The sequence below is a fragment of the Emys orbicularis genome, chromosome 13, assembly GCF_028017835.1.
Source record: "Emys orbicularis isolate rEmyOrb1 chromosome 13, rEmyOrb1.hap1, whole genome shotgun sequence".
NCBI lineage: Eukaryota > Metazoa > Chordata > Testudines > Emydidae > Emys > Emys orbicularis.
Window position 1 is genome coordinate 10,742,571 of NC_088695.1, and position 14,219 is coordinate 10,756,789.

Here is a 14,219-nt window from a genome sequence, read left to right on the forward strand (position 1 = left end):
TCCCAGCTCCACTAGCCCCAGCCATTCAATCCCCAGTCCCCTCCCCATAACCCATCGGCCTGGTCCCTTAACGGTTGATTCCCCAGAGCCCAGCGCCCTGGGGAATTTGGGGAGGGGAGGAATTACTGGGCCCCAGGGACACTCGCCCTGCAGGGAACAGCTCCAGGTCAGTGGGGGAGCCCAGCCCAGGGACTGGTGGAAGGTGGGGGATGGGGACAGGTGTGTAGAGTGAAGGTGGGGCCTGGCCCAAGTGTCCTTCTCCTCGTCTCCATGGCAGGGGGATTCCGGCTGGGAGGGGAAGGGAGAGGGAGCGTCTGGAGGAGTTTCTCTCTCTCTCTCTCCCTTTCCCCAGCTCAGCAGCCAGGGCTGTAGCCGGGAGGAGGGGCTGATGGGGGCTTCTCCTCCTCTGCCTGGGGTTTGCTTAGACCAGGCAGAGCCAGATGGGCAGCTGGATCCTTGGGAGCCAAATGCCCCTGATGTGTGTGGGAACGAGGAAATGGGTTTGTGACCAGTGGTGAGCTGGAGCCGGTTCACACCGGTTCATGTGAACTGGTTGTTAAATTTAGAAGCTGGTTTAGAACCGGTTGTTAAAGGGGTGGGCAAACTATGTGGCCCGTGGGACCGTCCTGTCCGGCCCACCTGAGCTCCCAGCTGGGGAGGCTCCCCCGGCCCCTCCCCCACCTTCCCCCCTCTCGCAGAGCCTCAGCGTGTCTCCTGCCGCTTTGAGCCACATGGTAAGGGGGTGGGGCTGCGAGCTCCAGCGGGCCGTGCAGCATCCATACACGCTGCCCTGAGCCGCATGGTAAGGAGGCCAGGCCGGGGCTGGGAGGAGGGGTTGGATAAGGGGCAGGGAGCAGTTGGAGGGGGCGGAGGCTCGGGGGGGGCGGTCAGGGGACAGGGAATGGGGGGGGTTGGATAGGCGTGGGAGTTCCGGGGGTCTGTCAGGGTGGTGGTGGATGGGGTCGGGGCAGTAAGGGGACAGGGAGTGGGGCAAGTTGGGTAGGGGCTAGGGTCCTGGGGGGCAGTTAGGGGTGGGGGGTCTCTGGAGGGGGTGGTTAGGGGACAAGGAGCAGGGGGAGTTGACGGGTTGTGGGTTCTGAGGGGGGCAGTCGTGGGCAGGACGTGGGTTGGGGTCGGATGGGGGGACGGGACACAGGCATGTGGAGCTTGTATTCACCGGGCGGTTCCCTACCAGGTCAGCGGCAGCGCTTTGGCGGTGAGTCCTTCACTTGTTCCAGCACTGAAGGACCCGCTGCCCAAGTGCCGCCAAAAACCTGGAGCGAGTTAAGACCCCCCTGCCGCCAAAGTGCCACCGAGGACCTGGTAGGGAACCGGTTATTAGGATTTTGGGAGCTCATCATTGTTTGTGACCATGGATGGCCCCAGTCAGGGAACTCAGAGAATTTCCCTGCTGTGTGGAGGAGTCTCTGATGTCAAACATGGTGTTAGCTCCACTTGGAGCATTTTCCACACTAAGAACATCTCAGAGGTTTCTTCCCTGTGTGGATTTGCGGGTGTCTGATACTCCTGGAGCACCACATGAAGCTTCCCCCACATTGAAGGTCTCTCCGTTGTGTGGGTCACTGAAGTGTGAAGTCAAATTGAATCTTTTCCTGCAGTCAAGCTATTCCTAGGGCCGCTCACCCATGTGGCTTCTCTGATGCTCAGTGAGGTTTGAGCTCTTACTGAAAAAGCACTGAAGTTACCTCTCCGGGGGAGGGAACTCCAATCACTAGGAAAAGGCAGGTGTTAGTAATGGGAGATTCGATCATTAGAAACGTAGATCGCTGGGTTTGTGATGACCGGGAGAACTGTGTGGTGACTTGCCTGCCTGGTGCGAAGGTTGCAGATCTCTAGAGACATCTAGATAGACTTATGTGTAGTGCTGGGGAGGAGCCAGTGGTCGTGGTACATCTTGGTACCAATGACATAGGGAAGGGTAGAAGAGACGTCCTGGAGGCCAAATTTAGGCTGCTAGGGAAGAGACTGAAATCCAGGACCTCTATGGTGGCATTCTCAGAAATGCTCCCAGTTCCACGCGCAGGGCCAGGTAGGCAGGCAGAGCTTCAGAGTCTCAATGCGTGGATGAGACGATGGTGTAGAGAGGAGGGGTTCAGATTCATTAGGAACTGGGGAAACTTTTGGGATGGGGGGAGCCTATACAGGAGAGATGGGCTCCACCTAAACCAAAGTGGAACCAGACTGCTGTCACTTAACATTAAAAAGGTTGCAGAACAGTTTTTAAACTAAGGGCTGGGGAAAGCCAAGAGGTGCGGAGGAGCATGTGGCTCGGACAGAGACTTCTCTTAGAGGAGAGTCTATTGATAGAGATTCTCTAAGTTATAGTCAGGAGCAAAGGATGGAAGAGGATAATGTAAGGGCCAGATCAGATGAGAAACATTCACATTAAAAATCGGACACATCAGAAAAGGGCAGACAAATAAACAGTGACAAGTTTTTAAAGTGCTTTTACACAAATGCTAGAAGTCTAAATAATAAGATGGGTGAACTAGAGTGCCTCATGATAAAGGAGGATATTGATATACACCTCTACCTCGATATAACGCTACCTGATATAACACAAATTCGGATATAACACGGTAAAGCAGTGCTCGGGGGGGCGGGGCTGCGCACGCTGGTGGCTCAAAGGAAGTTCGATATAACGCAGTTTCACCTATAACGCGGTAAGATTTTTTGGCTCCCGAGAACAGCGTTATATCGAGGTAGAGGTGTAATAGGCATCACAGAAACCTGGTGAACTGAGGACAATCAATGGGACACAATCATCCCGGGGTACAAAATATATCAGAAGGACAGAACAGGTCGTGCGGGGGGAATGGAACTATATGTGAAAGAAAATGTAGAATCAAATGAAGTAAAAATCTTAAGTGAATCCACATGTTCCATAGAATCTCTATGGATAGTAATTTCATGCTCTAAGAAGAATATAACATTAGGGATCTATTATTGACCACCTGACCAGGATAGTGATGATGAAATGCTAAGGGAAATTAGAGAGGCTATCAAAATTAAGAACTCAATAATAGTGGAGGATTTCAAATATCCCTATATTGACTGGGTACATGTCACCTCAGGACGAAATGCAGAGACAAAATTTCTCAATACTTTAAACGACTGCTTCTTGGAGCAGCTGGTACGGGAACCCACAAGGGAAGAGGCAACTCTCGATTTAGTCCTGAGTGGAGCGCAGGAGCTGGTCCAAGAGGTAACTATAACAGGACCGCTTGGAAATAGTGACCATAATATAACAACATTTAACATTCCTGTGGTGGGAAGAACATCTCAACAGCCCAACACAGTGGCATTTAATTTCAAAAGGGGGAACTATGCAAAAATGAGGGGGTTAAACAGAAATTAAAAGGTACAGTGACATCCCTGCAAGCTGCATGGACGCTTTTTAAAGACACCATAATAGAGGCCCAACTTAAATGTATACCCCAAATTAAGAAACACAGTAAAAGAACTAAAAAAGAGCCACCGTGGCTTAACAACCATGTAAAAGAAGCAGTGAGAGATAAAAAGGCATCTTTTAAAAAGTGGAAGTCAAATCCTAGTGAGGTAAATAGAAAGGAGCATAAACACTGCCTAATTAAGGGTATGTCTACACTACGGGATTAATCCGAATTTACAGAATTCGATTTTTGGCAACCGATTGTATAAAGTCGAGTGTATGCGGCCACACTAAGCACATTAATTCGGTGGTGTGCGTCCATGTACCGAGGCTAGTGTCGACGTCCAGAGCGTTGCACTGTGGGTAGCTATCCCATAGTTCCCGCAGTCTCCTCCGCCCATTGGAATTCTGGGTTGAGATCCCAATGCCTGATGGGGCCAAAAACATTGTCGTGGGTGGTTCTGGGTACATCTTCCCCCTCCCTCCGAGAAAGCAACGGCAGACAACCATTTCACGCCTTTTTTCCTTGGTGAACAGTGCAGACGCCATACCACGGCAAGCATGGAGCCCGCTCAGCTCAAGACAGCAGTCATGAACATTGTAAACACCTCGCGCGTTATCTTGCAGTTTATGCTGAACCAGAACCTGCAAAACCAGGCAAGGAAGAATAGGCTATGGCAGTGTGGCGACGAGAGTGATTAGGACATGGACATGGACACAGAATTCTCTCAAACCGTGGGCCCCGGCACTTTGGAGATCATGCTGTTAATGGGGCAGGTTATAGCCGTGGAACGCCGATTCTGGGCCCGGGAAACAAGCACAGACTGGTGGGACCGCATAGTATTGCAGGTGTGGGACGATTCCCAGTGGCTGTGAAACTTTCGCATGCGTAAGGGCACTTTCATGGAACTTTGTGACTTGCTTTCCCCTGCCCTGAAGCACAAGAATACCAAGATGAGAGCAGCCCTCACAGTTGAGAAGCGAGTGGCGATAGTCCTGTGGAAGCTTGCAACACCAGACAGCTACCGGTCAGTCGGGAATCAATTTGGAGTGGGCAAATCTACTGTGGGGGCTGCTGTGATGCAAGTAGCCAAAGCAATCACTGAGCTGCTGCTACGAAAGGTAGTGACTCTGGGAAATGTGCAGGTCATAGTGAATGACTTTGCTGCAATGGGATTCCCTAACTGTGGTGGGGCGATAGATGGAACCCATATCCCTATCTTGGCACCGGAGCACCAGGGTACCCAGTACATAAACCGCAAGGGGTACTTTTCAATGGTGCTGCAAGCACTGGTGGATCACAAGGGACGTTTCACCAACATCAACGTGGGATGGCCGGGAAGGGTTCATGACGCTCGCGTCTTCAGGAACACTAATCTGTTTAAACAGCTGCAGCAAGGGATTTACTTCCCAGACCAGAAAATAACTGTTGGGGGATGTTGAAATGCCTATAGTTATCCTTGGGGACCCAGCCTACCCCTTAATGCCATGGCTCATGAAGCCATACACAGGCAGCCTGGACAGTAGTCAGGAGCTGTTCAACTACAGGCCGAGCAAATGCAGAATGGTGGTAGAATGTGCATTTGGACCTTTAAAAGGTCGCTGGCACACGTTAATGACTCGCTCAGACCTCAGCCAAACCAATATTCCCATTGTTATTGCTGCTTGCTGTGTGCTCCACAATTTCTGTGAGAGTAAGGGGGAGACCTTTATGGCGGGGTGAGAGGCTGAAGCAAATCGCCTGGCCGCTGATTACGCGCAGCCAGACCCCAGGGCGTTTAGAAGATCACACCAGGAAGCGCTGTGCATCAGAGAAGCTTTGAAAACCAGTTTCATGACTGGACAGGCTACGGTGTGAAAGTTCTGTTTCTTGAAAACCCATCCCCTTGATTGACTCATTCCCTGTAAGCAAACCACCCTCCCCCCTTCGTTCACAGCATGCTTTCAAAGGAAATAAAGTCACTATCGTTTAAAAATCATGTATTCTTTATTAATTGATTATAAACATAGGGAGAGAACCGACAAGGTAGCCTGGGTGGGGTTTGGGAGGAGGATAGGAGGGAAGGAAAAGGCCACTTCAAAAGTTCAAAGTAATGACAGCCTTTTGCTTGGGCTGTCCACTGGGGTGGAGTGGGAGGGTGCACGGAGCCTCCCCCCCCCCCCCCAAGTTCTTACACGTCTGGGTCAGGAGGCTACGGAACATGGGGAGGGTGGTTATACAGGGGCTGTAGCAGCACTCTGTGATCCTGCTGCCGTTCCTGAAGCTCCACCAGACACTGGAGCATGTCCATTTGATCACACAGCAGCCCCAGCGTTGCAGCCTGCCACCTCTCATCTTGAGCATCCCTCCTCTCATCTTGAGCGTCCCTCATGGCCTCACGTTCACTGGCATCTTTCCTGTACTTTGATACCATGTCCTTCCACTCATTCAGATGAGCTCTTTCATTGCGGGTGGATTCCATGATTTCAGAGAACATTTCATCTCATGTCCTTTTTTTTCGCCGCCTTATCTGAGATAGCCTTCGGGATGAAGGAGGGAGGCTTGAAAAATTTGCAGCTGCGGGAGGGAGGGAAAAAAAGTAGAGAAGTATTTAAAAAGATACATTTTACAGAACAATGCTTATACTCTTTCACGGTGAACAAAACTATTCACATTACATAGCACATGTGATTTCGGTACAAGGTCACATTTTGCATCTTAATATTGAGTGCCTGTGGCTTTGGTGTTAGAGAGCACAGACACAGGTCCGGGCAACAGAATTCGGCTTGCATGCGGCCATGGTAAGCCATTGTCTTTCGGCTTCTGTAGCCATCAGAAAAGCAGCGCCCTCCTTTCCCAAATACCAAGCAAAGCCCGTTGAGTGCTGCGGTTTTCCTGTTAATATGCAGCAGCAGAAACCAAACTAACCCCCCCCCCCATCCAATTCTCTAGGATGATCGCTTTATCCTTCCCCCCACCGCGTGGCTGGTATAAGGGAAGATTCCTGCAGAAACCAAACCAACCCCTCCCCCCCCCCCCCCAAATCCAAGTTTCTGGGATAATCGCTTTACCCCTCCCCCCACCGCGTGGCTGGTATCAGGGAAGATCCCTGCTAGCCAAACACAAAAAGCTCAGCGCTGATGATCTCTTCCCCCCCCCCACCTCCCCCGCTTGGCTAACTGCAGGGAAGGATTTCTTTTCAGCCACAGGCAAACAGCCCAGTAGGAACAGCCACCTCTGTCCCCTTAATTAAATTCCCTTATTTCAACCAGGTTACCATGAACGATATCACTCTCCTGAGGATAACACAGCGAGATAAAGAACGGATGTTGCTTGAATGCCAGCAAACACTGGGACCATACGCTGCCAGGCTTTGTCATGCAATGATACCAGATTACTTGCTACTAGCATGGCGCGGTCAAATGTCCTACCATGGAGGATGGAATAAGGCTGCACTGCCCAGAAACCTTCTTGCAAAAGCTTTTGGAGTACCTCCAGGAGAGCTTCATGGAGATGTCCCTAGAGGATTTCCGCTCCATCCCCAGACACGTTAACAGACTTTTCCAGTAGCTGTACTGGCCGCAAATGCATCCCAAGTCCTCAGGGCAAATTAATCATTAACAAACACTTGCTTTTAAACCACGTTTTATATTTACAAAGGTACACTCACCGGAGGTCCCTTCCATGGCCTCATTGCCCGGGGGTTGGGAGGGTACTTCAGTCAGGCTGAGAAAAAGATCCTGGCTGTTGGGGAGAACGGAGTGCTGTGTGCTCTCCGCAAGCTCGTCGTCATCCTCCTCCTCATCTTCCCCGTCCGCAGAATCCTCAGGCATGGCTGAGATTACCCCCGCCTCGGAATCCACGGTCAGAGGTGGGGTAGTGGTGGCGGCCCCCCCTAGAATTGCATGCAGCTCAGCGTAGAAGCGGCATGTCTGCGGCTCTGCCCCGGACCTTCCATTTGCTTCTTTGGTTTTCTGGTAGGCTTGTCTGAGCTCCTTAACTTTCACGCGGCACTGTAGTGAATCCCTATTGTGGCCTCTCTCCATCATGCCCTTGGAGATTTTTTCAAATGTTCTGGCATTTCGTCTTTTGGAACGTAGTTCTGCTAGCACGGAACTGTCTCCCCATACAGTGATCAGATCCAATACCTCCCGTACGGTCCATGCTGGTGCTCTTTTTCGATTCTCGGACTGCATGGTTACCTGTGCTGATGAGCTCTGCGTGGTCACCTGTGCTCTCCACGCTGGCCAAACAGAAAATGTAATTCAAAAGTTCACGGGGCTTTTCCTGTCTACCTGGCCAGTGCATCCGAGTTCAGATTGCTGTCCAGAGCAGTCACAACAGTGCACTGTGGGATAGCTTCTGGAGGCCAATACCGTCAAATTGCGGCCACACTAACCCTAATTCGAAATGGCAATGTCAATTTCGGCGCTACTCCCCTCGTCGGGGAGGAGTACAGAAATCGATTTTAAGAGCCCTTTATTTCGATGTAAATGGCTTCGTTGTGTGGATGGGTGCAGGGTTAATTCGATTTAATGCTGCTAAATTTGAATTAAACTCATAGTGTAGACCAGGCCTTAGTGTAAAAATGTAATAAGAAAAGCCAAAGAGGAGTTTGAAGAATGGCTAGCCAAAAATTCAAAAGGTAATAACAAAATGTTTTTTAAGTACATCAGAAGCAGGAAGCCTGCTAAACAACCAGTGGGGTCCCTGGATGATCGAGATACAACAGGAGCACTTAAAGATGATAAAGTCATTGCGGAGAAACTAAACAAATTCTTTGCTTCAGTCTTCACGGCTGAGGATGTTAGGGAGATTCCCAAACCTGAGCCGGCTTTTGTAGGTGACAAATCTGAGGAACTGTCACAGATTGAAGTGTCACTAGAGGAGGTTTTGGAATTAATTGATAAACTTAACATTAACAAGTCACCGGGACCGGATGGCATTCACCCAAGAGTTCTGAAAGAACTCAAATGTGAAGTTGCGGATCTATTAACTAAGGTTTGTAACCTGTCCTTTAAAATCGGCTTCCGTACCCAATGACTGGAAGATAGCTAATGTAACGCCAATATTTAAAAAGGGCTCTAGAGATGATCCCGGCAATTACAGACCAGTAAGTCTAACGTCGGTACCAGGCAAATTAGTCGAAAGAATAGTAAAGAATAAAATTGTCAGACACCTAGAAGAACATAAATTGTTGGGCAAAAGTCAACATGGTTTCTGTAAAGGGAAATCGTGTCTTACTAATCTATTAGAGTTCTTTGAAGGGGTCAACAAACATGTGGACAAGGGGGATCCAGTGGACATAGTGTACTTAGATTTCCAGAAAGCCTTTGACAAGGTCCCTCACCAAAGGCTCTTACGTAAATTAAGTTGTTATGGGATAAAAGGGAAGGTCCTTTCATGGATCGAGAACTGGTTAAAAGATAGGGAACAAAGGGTAGGAATAAATGGTAAATTCTGAGAATGGAGAGGGGTAACTAGTGGTGTTCCCCAAGGGTCAGTCCTAGGACCAATCCTATTCAACTTATTCATAAATGATCTGGAGAAAGGGGTAAAAAGTGAGGTGGCAAAGTTTGCAGCTGATACTAAACTGCTCAAGATACTTAAGACCAATGCAGATTGTGAAGAACTTCAAAAAGATCTCAAAAACTAAGTGGGCAACAAAATGACAAATTAAATTTAATGTGGATAAATGTAAAGTAATGCATATTGGAAAAAATAACCCCAACTATACATACAATATGATGGGGGGCTAATTTAGCTACAAAAATTAGGAAAAAGATCTTGGAGTCATCGTGGATAGTTCTCTGAAGACGTCCACGCAGTGTGCAGAGGCCGTCAAAAAAGCAAACAGGATGTTAGGAATCATTAAAAAGGGAATAGAGAATAAGTCGGAGAATATATTATTGCCCTTATATAAATCCATGGTACGCCCACATCTTGAATACTGAGTACAGATGTGGTCTCCTCATCTCAAAAAAGATATACTGGCACTAGAAAAGGTTCAGAGAAGGGCAACTAAAATGATTAGGGGTTTGGAACAGGTCCCATATGAGGAGAGATTAAAGAGGCTAGGACTTTTCAGCTTGGAAAAGAGGAGACTAAGGGGGGATATGATAGAGGTATATAAAATCATGAGTGATGTGGAGAAAGTAGATAAGGAAAAGTTATTTACTTATTCCCATAATACAAGAACTAGGGGCCACCAAATGAAATTAATGGGCAGCAGGTTTAAAACAAATAAAAGGAAGTTCTTCTTCACACAGCGCACAGTCAACTTGTGGAACTCCTTGCCTGAGGAGGTGTTGAAGGCTAGGACTATAACAGCATTTAAAAGAGAACTGGATAAATTCATGGAGGTTAAGTCCATTAATGGCTATTAGCCAGGATGGGTAAGGAATGGTGTCCCTAGCCTCTGTTTGTCAGAGGGTGGAGATGGATGGCAGGAGAGAGAGATCACTTGATCATTACCTGTAAGGTTCACTCCCTCTGGGGCACCTGGCATTGGCCACTGTCGGTAGACAGGATACTGGGCTAGATGGACCTTTGGTCTAACCCAGTACGGCCGTTCTTATGTTCTTACTGAACATCGGAGAAGCCACACGGGTGAACGCCCCTAGATAGTCCAAGCATGTATGGGGATATTCTCCTGTGTGTGTTCTCTGATGCGTAATATGGTTTGCTCTCTTAATGTAACTTTTTCCACAATCCAAGCATTTATGTTTCCTGTCTCTTGTGCATTGTCTGATGTTGCGTAAGGTCCAATCTCTGGGTGAAACTTTCCCCGCATTCCAAGCAGGTGTGGGATCTGTCTCTTGTGTGAGTTCCCTGATGTCTGGTAAGGTTTGACTTCCAAATGAAACATTTCCCGCAATCAAAGCATTTATAAGGTCTCTCACCAGTGTGGATTTTCCCATGTTTACGAAGGTTTGAGTTGTTATTGAAACTTTTCCCACAGTTCAAGCATTTGTAGGGTCTCTCTCCCGTGTGGGTTCTGTGATGCTTAGCGAGGTCTGAGGTGCTACTGAAGCTTTTCCCACAGTCCAAACATTTATGGGGTTTCTCTCCTGTATGGATCTTCTGATGTGTAATAAATGATGACTGCCAATTGAAACATTTCCCACAGTCGAGGCATTTATAAGTTCTCTCTCCGGTGTGGATTTGCTGATGTGAAGTAAGATAAGAACTCTGGCTGAAGCATTTCCCACAGTCCAAACATTTAAAGGGTTTCTCTCCTGTATGGATTCTCTGATGTGCAACAAGGGTTGATCTCTGTGTGAACGTTTTCCCACAGTCCAAGCACTTATGGGGTTTCTCTCTTGTGTGCGTTTTCTGATGTCTAATAAGGTCAGATCTGTGCATGAAACTTTTCCCACAGTCCGAGCATTTATGGGGCTTCTCTCCTGTATGGGTTCTCTGATGTGTAATAAGGCTTGACTTCCAATTGAAACATTTCCCACACTCAAGGCATTTATAGGGTCTGAATCCCGTGTGGATTCTCTGATGTATTGCGAGGTATGAGCATCTACTGAAGCTTTTCCCACACTCCGAGCATTTATGGAGTTTCTCTCCTGTGTGGACTGTCTGATGCCTAACAAGCGTTGACTTCTGATTGAAACATTTCCCACAATCAAGACATTTATAGGGTCTCTCTCCGGTGTGGTTTCTCCAATGAGAAATAAGGTTTGTACTCATATGAGATCTATTCTCAATACTGGGGCATTTATAGGGTTTTTCTTCCTTGTGACTTGTCTGCTGGACTGTGGTTTCCTTGGGATCCTTGCATCCAGCCCCACAATCAATGGATTCATCCACTTTTGTCACTTTTCCCAGCTGTTTTTCTGACCTGCCCCGATTTCCCCAGGCTTCTCCCTGTTCCAAGCACTGGGAAAAATTCCCTTCAGCTCTTCTCAAAAAGGTCCCCCATGGTTCCACTTCCCTGGGAACTTCCTGCTGTTGATTGTCCTCCTCATTCACACTCGCTCTCTCACCACCTGCTGGGAGAGAGAATCCAGACAGGAGTCACTGCCTGTGCCGGGGAGAAAGGGGAATAGCAAAAACGGAAAACTCAACACAATAAAGGTGGGGAGATGGAGAAATTGGATTCTCTCTCCACATCCCCATGCAAACACTCACTGGGAAGTAAAATCAGGAAGGAAACTCCTGACAGCTAACAGGGTGGGTGGGAGACAGTGTGTGATATCTGACTACAGCCTGACCTGGGGACGATGAGGAAGACCTCACAGCACATTTTTGGGAGTCTGAGCTTTTTCCTTCAGATGGTTTTCGTGTCAGTCTCACTGACTCCTCACCTGTGCGGGTACCTCTCGGGCTCTCCCTTTCCTCAGTGGCCTGGAGATCCGGGACCCACAGCTCTTCCCCTCGTTCCAGCCGGGCGATCAGGTCCGGTTTGGGAATGGGGAATCCTGCACAGGGGGTGAAATCAGGCAAGGTTGGGGCGCATCAGATATTGGAGGAATATTTGTCACAAAGAACATTCCTGAGTTTAACTGGACCCCATGCTGTGCTGGGGGGACGTGGGATCTGAAGGAAGGGGGAGCATGGTCCCTGAGCCCCCTTGGGAGAGGCAAATATCTGGGGAATGGGGGTGGAGGTGATGGTTGTCAAGCCATCCCTAGGGCTTTCCAGGATCTGGTGGGACTTGCTGAGGCAGACTCAGCTCAGGAGTTAAACCCCTGCATATTGCAAAATCTCCAGAGCCCTCCCCAGGGCTGGAGCTAGTCCCAGGAAGGGAGGGGCACTGGGATTCTGTGTGAGAGTGAGAGTTAAACCAGACAGGACAATACAGTGCTTCTGCCCCCTTGAAAATTGGAGGGATGGGGATGAATCAGCATGTGCATTAGGTTTATGACTCCCCGATCCCATAGGAGGGGGTATGCAGATGAAAGTCTCTCTCCCACACTGGAGCTGGGGACTACGTGACCACGGAAAAAACAGATTCAGAAATGCAGACCCCGCGGCTTCCAATAACCGAGGGGACAAGTATCGCTTACCCAATGAGGTCACCGTCTCATAGTTCTCCTGCATGACGTCCCTGTAGAGGGCTCTCTGACCGGGATCCAGCAGAGCTCCCTGTGCCTGGGTGAAATACACAGCCACCTCCTCGAAGGTCACCGGCATCTGAAACAACAAGAGTTCCCCATTCAGCACCTGCTGCCCCAGCCACTATCTCAGTGTTGATGGGGAAGAAAGATCAATAAAATGGAAGCTTTGGGAGGGCCAGAGGAGCAGAATCCCACCCCCACCCTGCTCAGAGCAGCCAGGAGGCTTCAGGGGGTGGGGAGGTGAGAGCTCCTTGTCCTCCCCAGCAGACGGAGGTGGGCAGGGTCTTCTCATTTCCCACACGCCTGCCAGCCACAGGCTGATATGGGAAGCAGAGCTCTGAGCCGGGGACAGGGACAGGAATCCCAAGAGCTTCCCTTTGTATTTCACAGCAGCCTCTGGCCAGTGGGTTCAGGCTCTAGCACTGGGAGTCTGGTCAGTTTTCCCAGCCCTGCCCAGAGGGGTGTTTCCTGTATCAGAAATGGGGGAATATTCACCCCTCCTCCAACCCACCAATGGGCCTTTTCAGAAAATCAGGCTCCAAGTTGAACGTGTCCCAGCAGGTTTATCACACCCTGTCCCCTCCCTGCCTCACCCTGTGTGTTTCCTGCCCCTCCCCCTCTACAGCAAACCCCACTCTGCCCCAAAGCTCCCTGAAAATCTCCTACCTGAGCTGGCTCCATCACAGGCATTTCCCTTCCCTGTCTCCTGGAGACGGGACGATCTGGAGCGAAACGTGGACGTGATTCCTCAGCCTGTCAGGGTGAGAGGGGTGATGGGGGAGGTTTCAGAAGGGGCTTGAGTCCATTTCACACCCTGATTCCCCCCAGGCTCTTTTCCTGCAGACAGACGCTCTGGACTCTGCCATTCTGGGAAAACCCTCAGTCACTTTATTACAACACAGAACCGGCCCCTCCCACCAGCACTGAACCCCCTGAGACACTTTTAACCCCTCCCAGGGACAGAGTCCCTAAGACAAATGCTAGAAAAGAGCAGAATCAAAGGAGCCACTTTGGCAGATTCCCCCTGACATTGGCCCCGAGGGCAGCGCATCCCCCCAGCAGCGCGGGGACTGTCCATGGCAAGAACTGGCTTTTCCTCTGTCAGCTCCTCCCCTTGTTCCCAGGAGAGTCAGTCGGCCCAGGGGGATGCAGGGAATGGATCCGGGCAGGGCTGGGAGCTGGGAAACTCCCTCCCCACTTCTTGCTCCTGCTGCCCCTTTCGGTCTCACCCCTCCCCTTCCTGTCTCCGTCCCTCTCCCCTCTGCCTGGGAGAACTGGGGACTGTCCTGTTCCCATGGGCCTTGGCTCTCCAGTGTGAGCCTGGCTGTGTCACTGAGGGCAGCAGCTCTGGGAGCCACAGACCCATAGAGAGCCCCTCCCCGTCCGGTACAAACTCACCAGCAGGTCGCTGAAAGGGGCCCTTTGTGCAGAGTCACTGTCCTGCCCGGCCCCAGCCCTTTCCCAGTCCCCTGCAGGCTCGGCTCAGGGGCTGGTGTGGGCAGAGCCCGGGGCTGCCCCAGGGGGCTGATTCCAGCCACTGGAGAAAGTGCCCACCTGGGCTGGGCACAGAGGGGGGGACTTTAATGAAGGTCTGTCCCTGGCACAGCCCCAGCTGGGGAGCAGCAGCTTCACAGTCTGGGCTCTCAGGTAGAGGAGGCAGCAGTATCTGACCCAGGCAGCTCAACTCAAGGGCTCTAATATGAGGAGCAGAGAGAGACACACACCAGCCTCCTCCTCTCCCTGAGCAATAACCAGAGCC

At 50.2% G+C, this 14,219-nt stretch overlaps 1 protein-coding gene across 1 annotated transcript; it reads right to left on the minus strand.

Moving 5' to 3' along the window:
- Positions 1-10,112: 10,112 nt before the first annotated feature.
- LOC135887397 (zinc finger protein OZF-like) lies at positions 10,113-12,536 on the minus strand. Its single transcript, XM_065415167.1, has 3 exons — positions 12,410-12,536; positions 11,708-11,821; positions 10,113-11,389 (listed from the first exon to the last, which is right to left on the minus strand). The coding sequence occupies exons 1-3, from the start codon at positions 12,534-12,536 to the stop codon at positions 10,113-10,115; spliced, it is 1,518 nt and encodes a 505-aa protein (XP_065271239.1).
- Positions 12,537-14,219: the final 1,683 nt, after the last annotated feature.